General features: G+C 38.8%; 1 protein-coding gene and 1 pseudogene across 6 annotated transcripts in view; one reads left to right on the top strand and one right to left on the bottom strand.

The window, feature by feature from the left end:
• The window catches only part of POLA1 (DNA polymerase alpha 1, catalytic subunit), a 304,165-nt gene that overhangs the window by 29,050 nt on the left and 260,634 nt on the right, over positions 1-14,481 (top strand). For 5 of the 6 annotated variants that reach the window (XM_027096726.1, XM_027096723.1, XM_027096724.1 and 2 more), the window contains exons 11-16: positions 3,114-3,226; positions 3,936-4,052; positions 5,274-5,348; positions 7,958-8,096; positions 9,147-9,301; positions 12,979-13,063. In XM_027096726.1, coding sequence (XP_026952527.1) covers positions 3,114-3,226; positions 3,936-4,052; positions 5,274-5,348; positions 7,958-8,096; positions 9,147-9,301; positions 12,979-13,063 — 684 coding nt within the window. The remainder of the gene's footprint in view (positions 1-3,113; positions 3,227-3,935; positions 4,053-5,273; positions 5,349-7,957; positions 8,097-9,146; positions 9,302-12,978; positions 13,064-14,481) is intronic. The other variant, XM_027096725.1, reaches the window with a different exon arrangement.
• On the bottom strand, positions 7,106-7,736 carry LOC113614884 (cytochrome c-like; annotated as a pseudogene).

Raw genomic sequence — 14,481 nt, 5'->3', positions numbered from 1 at the left:
CGTTTAATTAAAATGAGATAAAATTTAAAGTTCAGCTTCTCAGCCACTAGTCACATCTCAAGTGCTCAGTAGCCACGTGTGTCTAGTAGCTACCCTATCCATGGATAGCACAGGTAGGGAAGAATTCTGTCATCACAGAAATTTCTGTTGACTAGTGTTGATCTATAGTAATGGATGTTGTAGGTTAAGATTGAAGCACGTTGAAGCACAGCTATATTTGCAAAGCAACCGATTTATGGTATATATTGTTGTTGAATTCTGGTACTGACCATAGTCATGGGTAGGCCTTTTCAACCACTATTGGGAAATATTTTGCATTTGAAAGAGGTACCAGTCTGTTACTGGCCTGTCTTCTAAATGCTAGGGTAAAAGGGAGTTTCTATTGCTGGAAAAGGCCTCAGATACCATCATCTCTAGTTACTCACTTAAAGCAGAGGAAGCTGGGGCTCCAAAAGATAAAGTGGTCAGCTCCTCAGTGGCAGAGTTCAGGGCTTCTCACTCGTAATCCACTCTGCTGTTCTGTGGTACTTCTGAAGTTTTGTCCTCTGCGATGGATGTAGATGGCTTAAAAAAAAAAAGTCCTGGGCTTCCCTGGTGGCGCAGTGGTTGAGAGTCTGCCTGCCGATGCAGGGGACATGGGTTCGTGCCCCGGTCCGGGAAGATCCCACATGCCGCAGAGCGGCTGGGCCCGTGAGCCATGGCCGCTGAGCCTGCGCGTCCAGAGCCTGTGCTCCACAACGGGAGAGGCCACAGCAGTGAGAGGCCCGCGTACCGCAAAAAAAAAAAAAAAAAAAAAAAAAAAGTCCTGTAATCTCAGAGGGTTGAACAGTTTCATCATGATAGCAGGTAATGATCACTGAGCTTTGGTGAAATCAATGTTGCTAATAAAAACGAAGTACTCCTAAAGACCCTGTTATTGTTTCTCACTTTCTTACAGATTCTAAGTAAGTCAGTTGTTGCTGAATGCTCCGTAATTATGAAAAGAATCTTACTCTTTGCATATGGGAAGATATCCTGTCTTCATTATGACTTTTTCAAGGTTGAATAATCCTGACTGCACCTGGTTTCAGCTAGTAACTTTAAGGGGAATGTAATCTTTGTTTACCATGATCTTTTTGTGGCAAATGAGGCATAAACAGTGTCAAATGTGTTGCATGAAATGTGATATTAGTTTGACTGTAAAATGAGCTATTTGAATCTTTGAATCCAGTATTAGGGTCTTTATTTTTCTTTGCATGGAATTTTGGTTTTTCGTCTCTAACTGTTGTGAGGATGACTTTTAATTTTCTGAGCTACTGTGACTTTTTTCTTTTTTAATCATCCCCACAGTCCTCCCTTCTCTCTCCCCTATCTCCCCCCCACACCTCTTTTACCCCAGCTGAAAATTACACAACTCTTGTAAGAATTTTAATCATCTGCAGAAATGAAAATTCTTAGATAGTCTTATTTCTACTAGAACGAGTGACAGAAGGAAGCGCTGATGAGCTATCTTGTGAAACTGGAGTAATTGGCCTTGTGAACAGTAGCCTTTGCATGTGCCAGAATTTTCTAAGTGCCTCAGGCAAGTGGCCCTATAAGTGGCTATGTTCATTACTGCTGTCTAATTATTCATGGAGCCCGGGATTTTGCACAGTGGCCATCTCTTAGGTTGACTATCAAATCTCTGGAGTCCTTTTTTTTTTGGCCACGTGGGATTTTAGTTCCTAGATCAGGAATTGAACCCGGGCGCTCAGCAGTGAGAGCATGAAGTCCTAACCACTGGACTGCCAGGGAATTCCCTCTGGAGTCCTTTCTTTTTTAAAAAATTAATTAATTAATTAATTAATTTTTGGCTCAGTTGGGTCTTTGTTGCTGCGCACGGGCTTTCTCTAGTTGCAGTGAATGGCGGCTACTCTTCGTTGTGGTGCGCGAGCTTCTCATTGCGGTGGCTTCTTTTGTTGCAGAGCACAGGCTCTAGGCACGCAGGCTTTAGTAGTTGTGGCACACGGGCTTCAGTAGTTGTGGCTCGAGGGCTCTAGAGCGCAGGCTCAATAGTTGTGGTGCACGGGCTTACTTGCTCCGAGGCATGTGGGATCTTCCCGGACCAGGGCTCGAACCTGTGTCGCCTGCGTTGGCAGGTGGATTCTTAACCACTGCACCACCAGGGAAGCCCTGGAGTCCTTTCTTGATGGCCATGTTTCATGAACAATGGCTTGATGTCCAGAAAGGCTTGGTTTACCACTTTGTGGTCTATGTTACTTAGGGATCTCAAAAGGATTTGGTTACTAGACCCCATTTGTTAAACTGAAATAGGAGAGGGAGGAACATTACAAATGTTACCCAGCCAGATGTCTTCAGTAGTCTGTGAGATGGAAAGGGTGAAATAGAAGATAATAGTTTAGCCCTATTAGGAGATATATACTATTATATGGAATAAGATGTGAGATGAATTATGTTTTTCCAAAACACAATTTTACATACAGGAGAATACTGATATACCATACATAGTTATCCTTACACATGAATGTTAAGTTTTATTGGTAAGTACAAGCTAGAAAGGAGTTTAGTATTACATTTTCAGAGTTCTCATAAAAGGTTTAAGTACGAGTTTTGTTGGAGAATAAGTTGCTTTTTTTTGTTTCTCTTAATGTGGGTAATCCTGGTTCTAGGGAAAATGTCCTTTTTTTCCTCCTACACTGATCTAGGATGTCTCCCTAGTTTTCGAGGTCTGTCTACATTGAGCCGGGATGTCTCTCTAATTCCCCAGCGGTTTCTACACTGACCTAGGGTGTCTCAGTAGTTATCCGGGCCTGCGATGTCTCCCTGATAACTGAGGTTTGTCCCTATTTACCTGGGATGTCTCCCTAATTCTAGGGAAAAATGCTCCCACCAAGTTAGAGAATCATTCTGTTCCCTGTCCTCCCAGTGGTCACAGGTTTTACTGGTGTGATATTGTCATGGCATAGGTACTGAGTAAAGGAACTAGTTTTTGGGAATGGACAGCAGATGCATTTGCTGTAAGAAATGACTTACCAAAGCATAAACGTGTGGACACAGTGAGCTTTTTACATCGTCCCTTTAATGTGATATAACTGAAATGTTTATTTTCCCATGGTTTTTCCTTATTCTTGTAGGTGTGGTGTTTCTATTTGGCAAAGTTTGGATCGAATTCGCCCAAACCCATGTGAGCTGTTGTGTCATGGTGAAAAACATTGAGCGAACGCTCTACTTCCTTCCGCGTGAAACGGTAAACCTTAGTAGACAGCTTCTAATTCCAAGTGTATTCTGTCTTCTGCCACTAGCCCTGTCCTTTGACAGGGCTGTGGATTATCTACAGCCTTTCTTATTGCCTGCCTCGTGACCACTGATTGTCAGCAGCTCCATTAGACTTTGGGGGAAGTGGAGTGAAACACTATCTGTTTTTCAACTTGTTAGAAAGAGCGTAAAAGTGCCTGAGTTTCAGTACATAATGCTGTCTCCCCCCCCCACTCCCCATTTCCATAATTATTGGGGTTGGGAGTTTATGACTCTAAAATATGACATGGTGTTTGGCCTAGTTTTCATGGTTTTGTTATTTCCTCCACAGCCATTTTTAACAAGGTCAGTTCCATTTGCTCCTTCTTTTTATTAGGGCTTAACATCCACACTCTCCTCTCAACCCCAGTTGTTTCCCATCTCAGTTGAACTGTGAAGCGTCTTGGTCAAGATTTACAACACTCTTCTCCCATTTTGTAGGATTGATCATCTTTATCTCTGGGTTTTATGATGCCATTGGGAGGACTTGGGTGTTGGATTTAGTACATTTTTGGGTCCATTTGTATCTTTGAACTCACCTTATTCTATTAAATGTTTAAGTACGTGAAGATGAAAGTTGATTTAGGCTTGTTTCTGGTGGTTGAAAAGATCTTATGTACAGATATTTTTTCTCCTCCCCTCCGCTCTCCATGGGAAAGCAGAAAATTGATCTAAATACAGGGAAAGAAAGTGGAACTCCAGTTACAATGAAGGATGTTTATGATGAATTTGATGAGAAAATAGCAGCAAAATATAAGATTATGAAATTCAAGTCCAAGGTTTGTATTTGGTGATAATTTTTTCAGGTCTATATATTGGTTGTTTGTTAATTTCCTGATTTAGCAAATAGTTATTGCATATCTTCTTTTTGCAAAATGCCTTCTGTGTGGCTATAATTCATTGAATGGAAATTTCATAGATAGCAATGTAAAACCAATATGTTAGATTTATAAAAATATTTATTCTTTCTCTTTAAACTGTGTATGATGTTCATTAATTTGAATAAAAAGATAACATTAGCAAAGTAATTGCTTCCAGTACTTGAAGCATAGCTTGTGTTCTTATTCTTAGATGGAGAAGAAACTGTTCTGATCTTGTTTACATTGGTTATTGCCAAGTTGTCTTGGTCAGAAGGTTAAATCTTTAAAAGTCAGGGTCTATGATGCAATTTCTGATAGAACAAAGTTCTTCTATTCGTGTGATACATATTGATCAGTTGTCTTCATTTTAGTGAGCTATTGATGCCTTTGGCCATAGTTGTGGGGCTGTAAGTTCCTCAGCACACTGGCTATATTAACAGTGATTGCAATAAAGGGAGGATTGAGTTGCTGAAGATGAGGCTAACCATCTGAACTATTTGAGCTTTTTGACTTGTGGCTGATGGATCAGGTCTCTAAAATTCTAGAAGCAATGTGGTCCAATGGTGAAGAGCATAGGTGCTCAGGCTAGACTGCTTGTGCTTTAAGTCCTAGCCCTACCACTTCCTGGTCTGTGACCTTGAACAAGTGCTGAGTGACTTCTCTGGGCCTGTTTCTTCACCTGAGAAGTGGGGCCTTATTTCAAGAGCTGTTGGAAGGGTTAAGTCAATTAATTAGGATTAGTGATTACAACAATCCTTGGTACATAGCAAGCACTCAGTACATGTGAGCTATGATTATAATGTTTATCATTAATTTTTGTAGCAAGATGGAGTTGCTTAGTATCGAAGAGTAGCAAATAATTTAGTGCATTGACATTGTAAACATTTTTAATGTTTTATTACCTCTCTTGAATGCAAATACTTCTAAGTTCTCTAGTGTCCAAAAGAAGTCTTTTTAACATTTTGTCACTGGCTATTTTAGTCCCAGTTGAGAGGGGGAAAAGGTGCTTTTTTGGCTTTATTTACCTTTGTGTTCCATAATGATTAAATACAGAGACATGCGTTGTGTATGTAATGCTTGTCAATTTAATTTGTGAAAAGTTTTTTTATCTTAATGATTTTTAAATATCAACTTACCCAGGCAGTGGAAAAGAACTATGCTTTTGAGATACCTGATGTTCCAGAGAAGTCGGAGTACTTGGAAGTTAGATACTCGGTAAGTCAAACAAAGAAAATGAATGGATTTTGCTTGAAAATGGCATTTTCCTGTTTTTGAAATTTCAACTGGCTTTCAATTAGGAGTATTGGCAGGGCTCTTCAAGCTTATAGTTCATTGAAGTGAACTTATAGTCATGAATAATTAAAATGAATAAAATGAATTTAAATATGTAGACTATAGGTTATACTGCCTTTCTCTGCTTTCAAGTATGCATCTTTACATAAATAAGTTGAAATTGCACAACTGTTTGTCAAGTGGAATGAATGCCACAAGATGGAGTTGGACGTCATTAGTCTGTTGAAGTGTCCCTCTGAGCAGTGGAAAGGTGAGAGAAGAGCGTCAGTAGCGTCACTGTAGTGCTGCTCCTGCTCCCTTGACAGACAAGGTCACTGCTGCAGGATGTTAATTAACTGGACCTTAACCTCTCTTTACCTCTCCGTTCTAGTGTTTTGATCTCATGATGTTGGAAAAGGGAAACTTAAGAAATATCTCTGACAGTGGTGATGAAAAGTACCATGGAAGCATTTTTTTTTGTAACTGTCAAAACTTTTATTTAGAAATGAATTTGAAATAACATTTCTTGCATGCCATGTGTAAATTATTAATAAAGTTGTGATGAAATACATTGCTTATGACTTGATAATTTTAGCTGTGGATTTCTAATCTGAGGGATGTATGTAGCATGCAACTGATGCACTAGTAATTATTCCTGGTCTTAAATTGCTCTATAAGCAGCAACTGTTTCAAGCATCAACAGGAAGATGATAACCAGTATCATTATTTTTTGCTCAGATAACGTAAGAAAATTACTGAATTTATTATCGGTTTGTTTAGGCTGTATTCATCAGAGCACACATGGCAATATATATAGAACTTGAGAACGTGAATATTTCTTATGAAAAGAAAAATAAAACACTGTCTCCCATAAAAAATTTTCTCCATGGAAGCATTTTGAATGAGTCCTACTCCCTTGCTTTTATTTATTTATTTATTTTGATCTGTGACTTTGTTTTTAATTTTCAAGCCTTATGATCAGATAATTTACAAATTTGTGCTAATGATAAAGCTCCTCTGCCTTAACCCTTCTGAGTTGGCAAAAGCACCATTGCCCATCACACATCTACAGTAGTTCTGCCATTGTGTTTCTGAATACCTGTTTAAAAGACAATCCTGAATTATAACTTAGTCTGACTTTGTAGAGAATTCACAAGCAAGTTTCCTAACATATCTTATCACAGTGAATTTTAAAAGCATCTGATCTTAAAGATCATCTATAAAATGTGAAAAGTACTAAATATTCTTTATTTGATGCTATACATAAACCACACTAAAATTCCTTTCATTAAGTAAAACGCAATATTTTAGATGGAGAATTTTAATTAAATTGGCGTAGTTAAGACCAAAAAGATAAAGTGGATGTGTCAGTATATCTTCAGCCCTTGCCTTAACAGGCAAACAAACACAACTTGAAACACAGGTGAATCTTGCTGGTCTATGAGACAGTTAAGGGAGCTTCTCAGTATTTAAATATATTAATATAACCAGTTATAGAAATCTAAATATAAAACCAATCTCCTATAGGGTTTGAGAAGGCATTCACCGTATCGCTGAAAAGTTTAACATTCCTTATTTAAGTTTAATCATCTCTTTAGAAGGGGAAAACAGTGATAGTACTTTTTGAACCAGAATTACTATCGAAATTCAAAAAACTGACTATATTCATTTAGCCACAAGCCAATCTTATTTAAATCAGGACAGAAATATTACCTCAGCCATTCATGATCTGAATTCTAGTGTATGAGATCAATTTAAATATGGTACACATAAAAAGTCATGAGACATTTGTTTCATAATAAATAAGGCAGTGGCCAACGATTATGCATTAGTAGCTTTTTTGAGATAAGCTATCAAGTCTGCCCTTTCTCCCTTCTTCTTAATGCCAGCGAAGAACATTTTTGTTCCAGGGATGTACTTCTTGGGATTCTCCAAATACTCCCATCAGCGTCTCCTCTCCCCAGGTGATGCCTTTGTTCTTGTTGGCATCTGTGTAAGAGAATCTGAAAGTCTGAGCTGTCTTTCACTCAAACAGACCATGGAGATTTGGCCCAGTCTTGTGCTTGCCTCACTTTTCCACAGTATGGCACTGGGCACACTACTGAACAAAAATCTTCTTGCCCTTCTCAACATCACCCATTTTTAAATCGTTCTTTCTCCGTGCACGACTAAGAGGTTCCCGCTCGCAAGCCGAACGTCCCGCTCTCTCGCTTTCATTCTTCTAACGGAGTTGTATTTATTTGGCTATTCTTTATCAGTAAGGTATGTACAGCTCTGGACAGAAATCCTCTTTTGCAGGAGCTTCTTGGCCCATTTTTCTTCTGATGGGTGTCATCAAGATGCATTATTTTGTCATTGTGAATTGTTTTTGTTTCCTACTGTGAATTGTTATGGATTTCATTTGTGGCAAATTACATTTCAAATATATCAAAGGGGTTTCTTCTGGTGGTTCATAGAGAGACTTTTGTTTATTTCAAATATAGACTTTGGAAAATGTGAAGTAATAGTTTTAAACAAAAAAAGATTTTTTTTTTTGTCTTTGCCTTTTTCAGGCTGAAATGCCACAGCTTCCTCAGGATTTGAAAGGAGAAACTTTTTCTCATGTATTTGGGACCAACACATCCAGCTTGGAACTGTTCTTGATGAACAGAAAGATCAAAGGACCTTGTTGGCTCGAAGTAAAAAATCCACGTAAGGGAAAATTTACTTTCAGAATGCTAAGTAAATTGCTGTTAGATGCGGTTTCTAGAAGTTAAAGAATTGGACTCAATTTCAGTGCGACCACTTCCTTTTTAATGTTAGTTTCTTTAAGGTTTTCCTTGAGTGAGTATAGGAAGTACGTTTGAAATCACTCTTTCACCGTGGTGCTTAGCATTTTAGTGGGAAGGAGGTTTTAGCTAGCCTACTCGGGCATTTGGGTGCATCCTTCATTGTGTTGCTGTCAGCGTGGACTTCCAACCTGGCTGATGTGGCTCAGCTGTTCTACATAGTGAACTGCTGACTTCTGAAGGAGCAAAACATCACTGCCCGGTGTGGATAGTGCATGTATGGTCTCTTACCTGATGTTTTTCAATACTTGCATTTGTGATACTTTGTTTTGTCTTCATGAATCTCTTAAAACCGTTTTTTTTAAAAATTTATTTATTTATTGTTGGTTCATTGGTTTGTTTATTTATTTATTTTTGGCTGTGTTGGGTCTTCGTTTCTGTGTGAGGGCTTTCTCTAGTTGCGGCAAGCAGGGGCCAGTCTTCATCACGGTGCGCGGGCCTCTCACACGGAGCACAGGCTCCAGACGCGCAGGCTCAGTAGTTGTGGCTCACGGGCCTAGTTGCTCCACGGCATGTGGGATCTTCCCAGACCAGGGCTCGAACCTGTGTCCCCTGCATTGGCAGGCAGATTCTCAACCACTGCGCCACCAGGGAAGTCCCAAAACTGTTTTTTTTTTTATTCCTCTAAGGCAGTGCTGTGGCTTTTACAAACCTATTTTGGGTCTTGGATTTTTTGGAAAGTCAGATGAAAGCTGTGGACTTTTTTCCCAGGAAAATGAACATATGTATACACACACGAAGATTTGCATACAATCCAATAACGTGGTTTAGTTTTAGTTAGATGTTATAATAAGACATTCTTAGTAGAAGGTAGGATTGAAGACAATCTCGGTTAATCACAGATGTCTTAATTATAGTAACTTTTCTTTTTTCAGCAAATAGCTATTGATCTGTTGTTCCTATTCTTTTTCAGAGCTCTTGAATCAGCCAATCAGTTGGTGTAAAGTTGAGGCAGTGGCCTTGAAACCGGACCTGGTGAACGTAATTAAGGATGTTGGTCCTCCTCCACTTGTGGTCATGTCTTTGAGCATGAAGACAATGCAGAATGCAAAGACACATGAAAACGAGGTAAAGAAACAGGACAGATTTTGTACCTATGCCAGAGGTGCGATACTTCTTGCACTTGTATAGCTTTTCTGTAAGGGGAGGTTGTTCTTTTTGGAAGGGAAAGAATACTAATTCACTACCAAACTCCATTTTGAAGAATGAATTGAATTTGTCTGGTTTGGAGGGTTTTTTTATTTAAAGACTTAAATTGCTGGACTTTGTGTTTTTAAATTTTTTTATTTTGGAGAACTTCAGATGGACATAGAATAATATAATGAACTCCTATATACCCATCACTCATATTCACCATTTAGCAAGATTTTGTCACACTTGTTTATCGCCCCCCTTCTTCTTTTTTCCTCCTGAAGTATTTTGAAGCTAATCTCAGACATTGTGTCATTTTACCCCTGTATACTTTGGTTTGCATCTCTCAAAACATGCACACTTTCTTATAGAATACCATTATCACCCCTATTAACATTAACAGTGATTCCTTGATACCAGCTAAAATACCTAGTCCATAGTCACATGACTCTATTTCTCAGAAATGTCTTTTTTTTTTTTTTTGCGGTACGCGGGCCTCTCACTGTTGTGGCCTCTCCTGTTGCAGAGCACAGGCTCCGGACGCGCAGGCTCAGCGGCCATGGCTCACGGGCCCAGCCGCTCCGCGGCATGTGGGATCCTCCCGGACTGGGGCACGGACCCGCATCCCCTGCATCGGCAGGCGGACTCTCAACCACTGTGCCACCAGGGAAGCCCTCAGAAATGTCTTTTAACAGTTGATTTATTTGAGTCAGGATTTATACAAGATCCACAGACGGTGTTTAATTTTTGTTTCTTGAATCTCTTTTAAATGTGAGCAGCTCCCTCCCACCCCCTCCAGCTTTTTCAGTGACGTTGACTTATTGAGGAATCACTGTTAGTGGTCTCAATGAATGACCCATTTTCTGTATTTGTTTGCTTCCTCGTGTCTGTGGATTTCTTCCTGTATATCAGGGGTTGGCAAACTGTGGCCTGCGGGCAAATCTAGCCCATCACCTGTTTCTGTAAATAAAGTTCACTGGAAGACAGCATGTCTGTTCGTTCACATATTATCTACAGCTGCTTTTGTACCACGGCAGCAAAGTTAGTAGTCATGGCAGAGACTCTGTGACCTGAAAGGCTAAAATATTTACTTTTTGGCCCTTTACGGAAAAAAGTATCCATATCCACCCCTGCTCATTAGCACTGCCGAATTGATTAGGTTCAGGTTTAACTTTTTTTGGCCAAAATACTGTGTAGGTGGTACAGTGTATTTCACGTTGGGTTGTATCAGTAGGCACGTAATGTCTGGTTAAACCACTGTTAGTGGGGCTATCATTGATTAGTAGGTTCAAGTTTTTTAACCTCGGCAATACTGATGTTTGGGCCGAATGAACCTGTTGTGGGAGCTGTCCTGTGCATTGTGGGATGTTTAACAGTATTCCTGGCCTCCACCCAATGCCAAATATCACCGCTACCGCCTAGTTCTGACAACCAGAAATGCCTTCAGACATCTCTAAATGTCCCCTGGGGACTGCGGGCAAAATTGTTCCTGGTTGAGAACCACTGATCTAATTTTTGCCTAAATTAGATATTTCATTAGGAGTTGTAAAATGGTCTTCTAATTCCGTCATCCTTTCCATGTTTATTAGTTAAGCATGTGAAATATTAGAATGATTATTAGTTAAATTTTTCTATAAAATTAACTTTTCCTCATTAACCAGTACTATTTGGTTATGCTGCAATACTTTATATAGGAAAGAAGAGATAAATGTGTACTTCTTTCTCTTTCGCTGCCAGTTTTCTGAGAGGGAAGTTGGGGACCTACATTATGTGCACTGTTGACACATGATTTGTTTATTTTTCTTGTTACTTATTTTTGCTTCGTCTTTTATGGACTATCATTATAAACTCATGGGCTTTATATATACTTAGTATATTTCAATCTGTTTCATTCATTAATTATTCTTGTTATTTTTGCTGCTTAAATTGTCTCTCTTTGTTCGATGGGAGCTTCTTTGTGTTTGCTTCTAAATCCTTTGACATTGATGGGGATCTTTTTTAACAGCCTTTTGGCAATTTTTTTTTGTATGTGATTTGATCTTTTAATAATAGTTGATATAGTAGATATTTATTAGTTAAGTGTTTGGGGAAAATTTAATTAGTTAAAAAAAATCCTTCCAGCACCCAGAGTGAGGTTTCTAAATACCATTTCCCCAGAAAGGAAATAGGGTTTTGTGAAGAAATAGCTGATTTGGGGCAGGAAATGTCCAGGATAAGCCTGGAACTTCTTGTTATACTAGAAAGCAAGGACGATATTAAAATCTACTGAAGGTATGTCAGAAGGACTCAAGAGTAAACTTGAAGAGTTTCCTACACCAAAGATGGGACAATTTGAGCATGTATAACTGCAACAGATTGAAACATACGACTTCATAATGATACTGTAAACACAGCACCGCATTGCTCACCTGTGAAGAAAGCTAGGGAACTAACTCATTATTTTGAAAACTGGTAAATAAATAGATTGAATCAAGCATTTATCTTGACTTTTTTGAACATATATTGTATCTCAGGTAACCAAATAATCGATATGGGGAAGTTTGTCTTCATAGAAGCTTTCCAGCTAATAAATAAATAAAATAAAGGAAAAATTGAATGTGACCACTTTGCAATCTCTAATGAGATAATGGATCTAGGCAGTGATTTTCAGAGGCTGCTAGTATCACTAGAGTAGAGATAACCAGACCCGATGTGATAACCAGTGATCAGTAGCACCTCCAAAGAATTCTTGCCAAAAAATCTGATTTTTATCAAGCCTTCAGATCCACATATGAATATACAGGCAGTGCAGAAACAGAAGAACATGTTAAATGACATTATTGGGATACGAGCAGCAGAGTCTTTACTGGGGGGGCACTCTACGGGGCAAAACCACCCAGTTTCTTCAACAAATAAATTGCAAGAAATAATAGATGGGGAGGAGTTGTACTTAGACAGTTTAACATATCAGCTGGTTGCAGAGTATGGACTTATTTGGTAAATAAAATTGAGATAGTTGGGAAAACATGAGAATTTGAATCCTGCCTGGATATTTAATGATTTTAAGGAAACACTGTTAGTTGAATTAGCTGAGATGATTGTATTGCATTTTAAAAAATTCTCATCTTTTAAAGTAATGGCTCTCAATTCGGTGAGATTTTAACCCTCAAGGGGTTTTGGGCCATGTCTGGAGACATTTTTGGTGTCACAACTTGGAGACTGGGGAGTGGGGAGCGGTGCTGTTGGCAGCCAGGGATGCTGCTAAACGTCCCAAATGCACAGGGCAGCCCCACAGCAAAGAATTATTCGGCCTAAAATGTCCATAGCGCTGAGATTGAGAAACCTTGGTTAGGGATACCTGCTGACATATTTCTGGATAAAGTGATAGGTATGCGTTTTGCTTCAGAATAATGTGGGGTAGGGCTGTTGATGAGTTGATGATTGAAGCTGGGTCATCGGCGTATGAGAGTTGATTTTATTATTCTATTTTTTTATTTGTTTAAATACTTCCGTAATAAAAAATTAAAGTATTCTTACGGATTAAAATCTGTATCTTTTTCTATTCTCGGTGGTTGTGGTGAGAATGCAGACTGCGTAGTAGGTATCTGATAAGTGATTTTCTCCTTTCTTGGCAGATTATTGCTGTGGCAGCATTGGTGCATCACAGCTTCGCACTAGATAAAGCACCCCCACGGCCTCCCTTTCACTCACACTTCTGTGGTATGTATTTTTTTAGCTGGTTTATTAATGGCTTAATTTTTATTTTGTTTTTTCTCCAGCTGTTGGATCAGTAACTTAAAAAAAAAATGCTTTTAAGATACTTAGTGCATGTTGTTAAAGAAGTTTTTTAAAATTGAAGTATAGTTGATTTACAGTACTCTGTTAGTTTCAGGTGTACAGCAAAGTATTCGGTTAAATATAATATATATCTATCCTTTTCAGATTCTTTTCCACTATACGTTATTACAGGATATTGGCTCTAGTTCCCTGTGCTCTACAGTAGGTCCTTGTTGCTAATCTGTTTCATGTATAGTAGTTTGTATCCGTTAATCCCATCCTCCTAATTTATCATACCCCCCACCACCGCCCATCCCCTTTGGTAACCATAAATTTGTTTTCTATATCTGTGAGTCTGTCTGTTTCTGTTTTGTATATAGGCTCATTTGTGTTATTTTGTAGATTCCACATATAAGTGGTAGCATATAATATTTGTCTTTCTCTGACTTATTTCACGTAGTATGATATTCTCTAGGTCCATTCATGTTGCTGCAAATGGCAATATTTCATTCCTTTTTATGGCTGAGTAACACTCCATTTGTGTGTGTGTGTGTGTGTGTGTGTATACACACACACCACATCTTCTTAAACCAGTTGTCTATCAATGGGCCCTTGGGTTGTTTCTGTGCCTTGGCTATCGTAAACGGTGCTGCTATGAACATTGGGATATGTTTATCTTTTCGAATTAGAGTTTTCGTCTTTTCTGGTTATATGCCCAGGAGTGGGATTGCTGGGTCATATGGTAGTTCTATTTTTAGATTTTTAAGGAACCTCCATACTATTCTCCATAGTGGCTGCACCAATTTACATTCCCACCAACAGTGCAGGAGGGTTCCCTTTTCTCCCCACCCTCTCCAGCATTTATTGTTTGTAGAATTTTTGATGACGGCCATTCTGACCGGTGTGAGGTGATACCTCATTGTAGTTTTGATTTGCATTTCTTTAATGATTAGTGATGTTGAACATTCTTTCATGTGTTTGTTGGCAATCTGTATATCTCCTTTGGAGAAATGTCTATTTAGGTCTTCTGCCCATTTTTGGATTGGGTTGTTTGTTTTTTTGTTATTGAGCTGCATGAGCTGCTTGTAAATTTTGGAGATTAATCCTTTGTCAGTTGCTTCATTTGCAAATACTTCCTCCCATTCTGAGGGTTGTCTTTTCATCTTGTTTATGGTTTCCTTTGCTGTGCAAAAACTTTTAGGTTTGAGTAGGTCCCATTTGTTTATTTTTGGTTTTGTTTGGTAAAGAAGTTTTTTTTTGGTCAGTTGTGGACCCTAAGTTTTATTGGACTGGTTGCTCCTATTCAGCTGTTTAATTTTTTTCTAGGAGCGGAAGTCGGGAGGCAGTTTGATATCTTTTTC

Source organism: Aethalodelphis obliquidens, unplaced genomic scaffold (assembly GCF_003676395.1).
Source record: "Aethalodelphis obliquidens isolate GAN/ISIS:26980383/991018 unplaced genomic scaffold, ASM367639v1 scaffold107, whole genome shotgun sequence".
NCBI classification, from domain to species: domain Eukaryota; kingdom Metazoa; phylum Chordata; class Mammalia; order Artiodactyla; family Delphinidae; genus Aethalodelphis; species Aethalodelphis obliquidens.
Note: the sequence above shows the minus strand (reverse complement) of the source record. Positions and strands in the feature narration are given on the sequence as shown.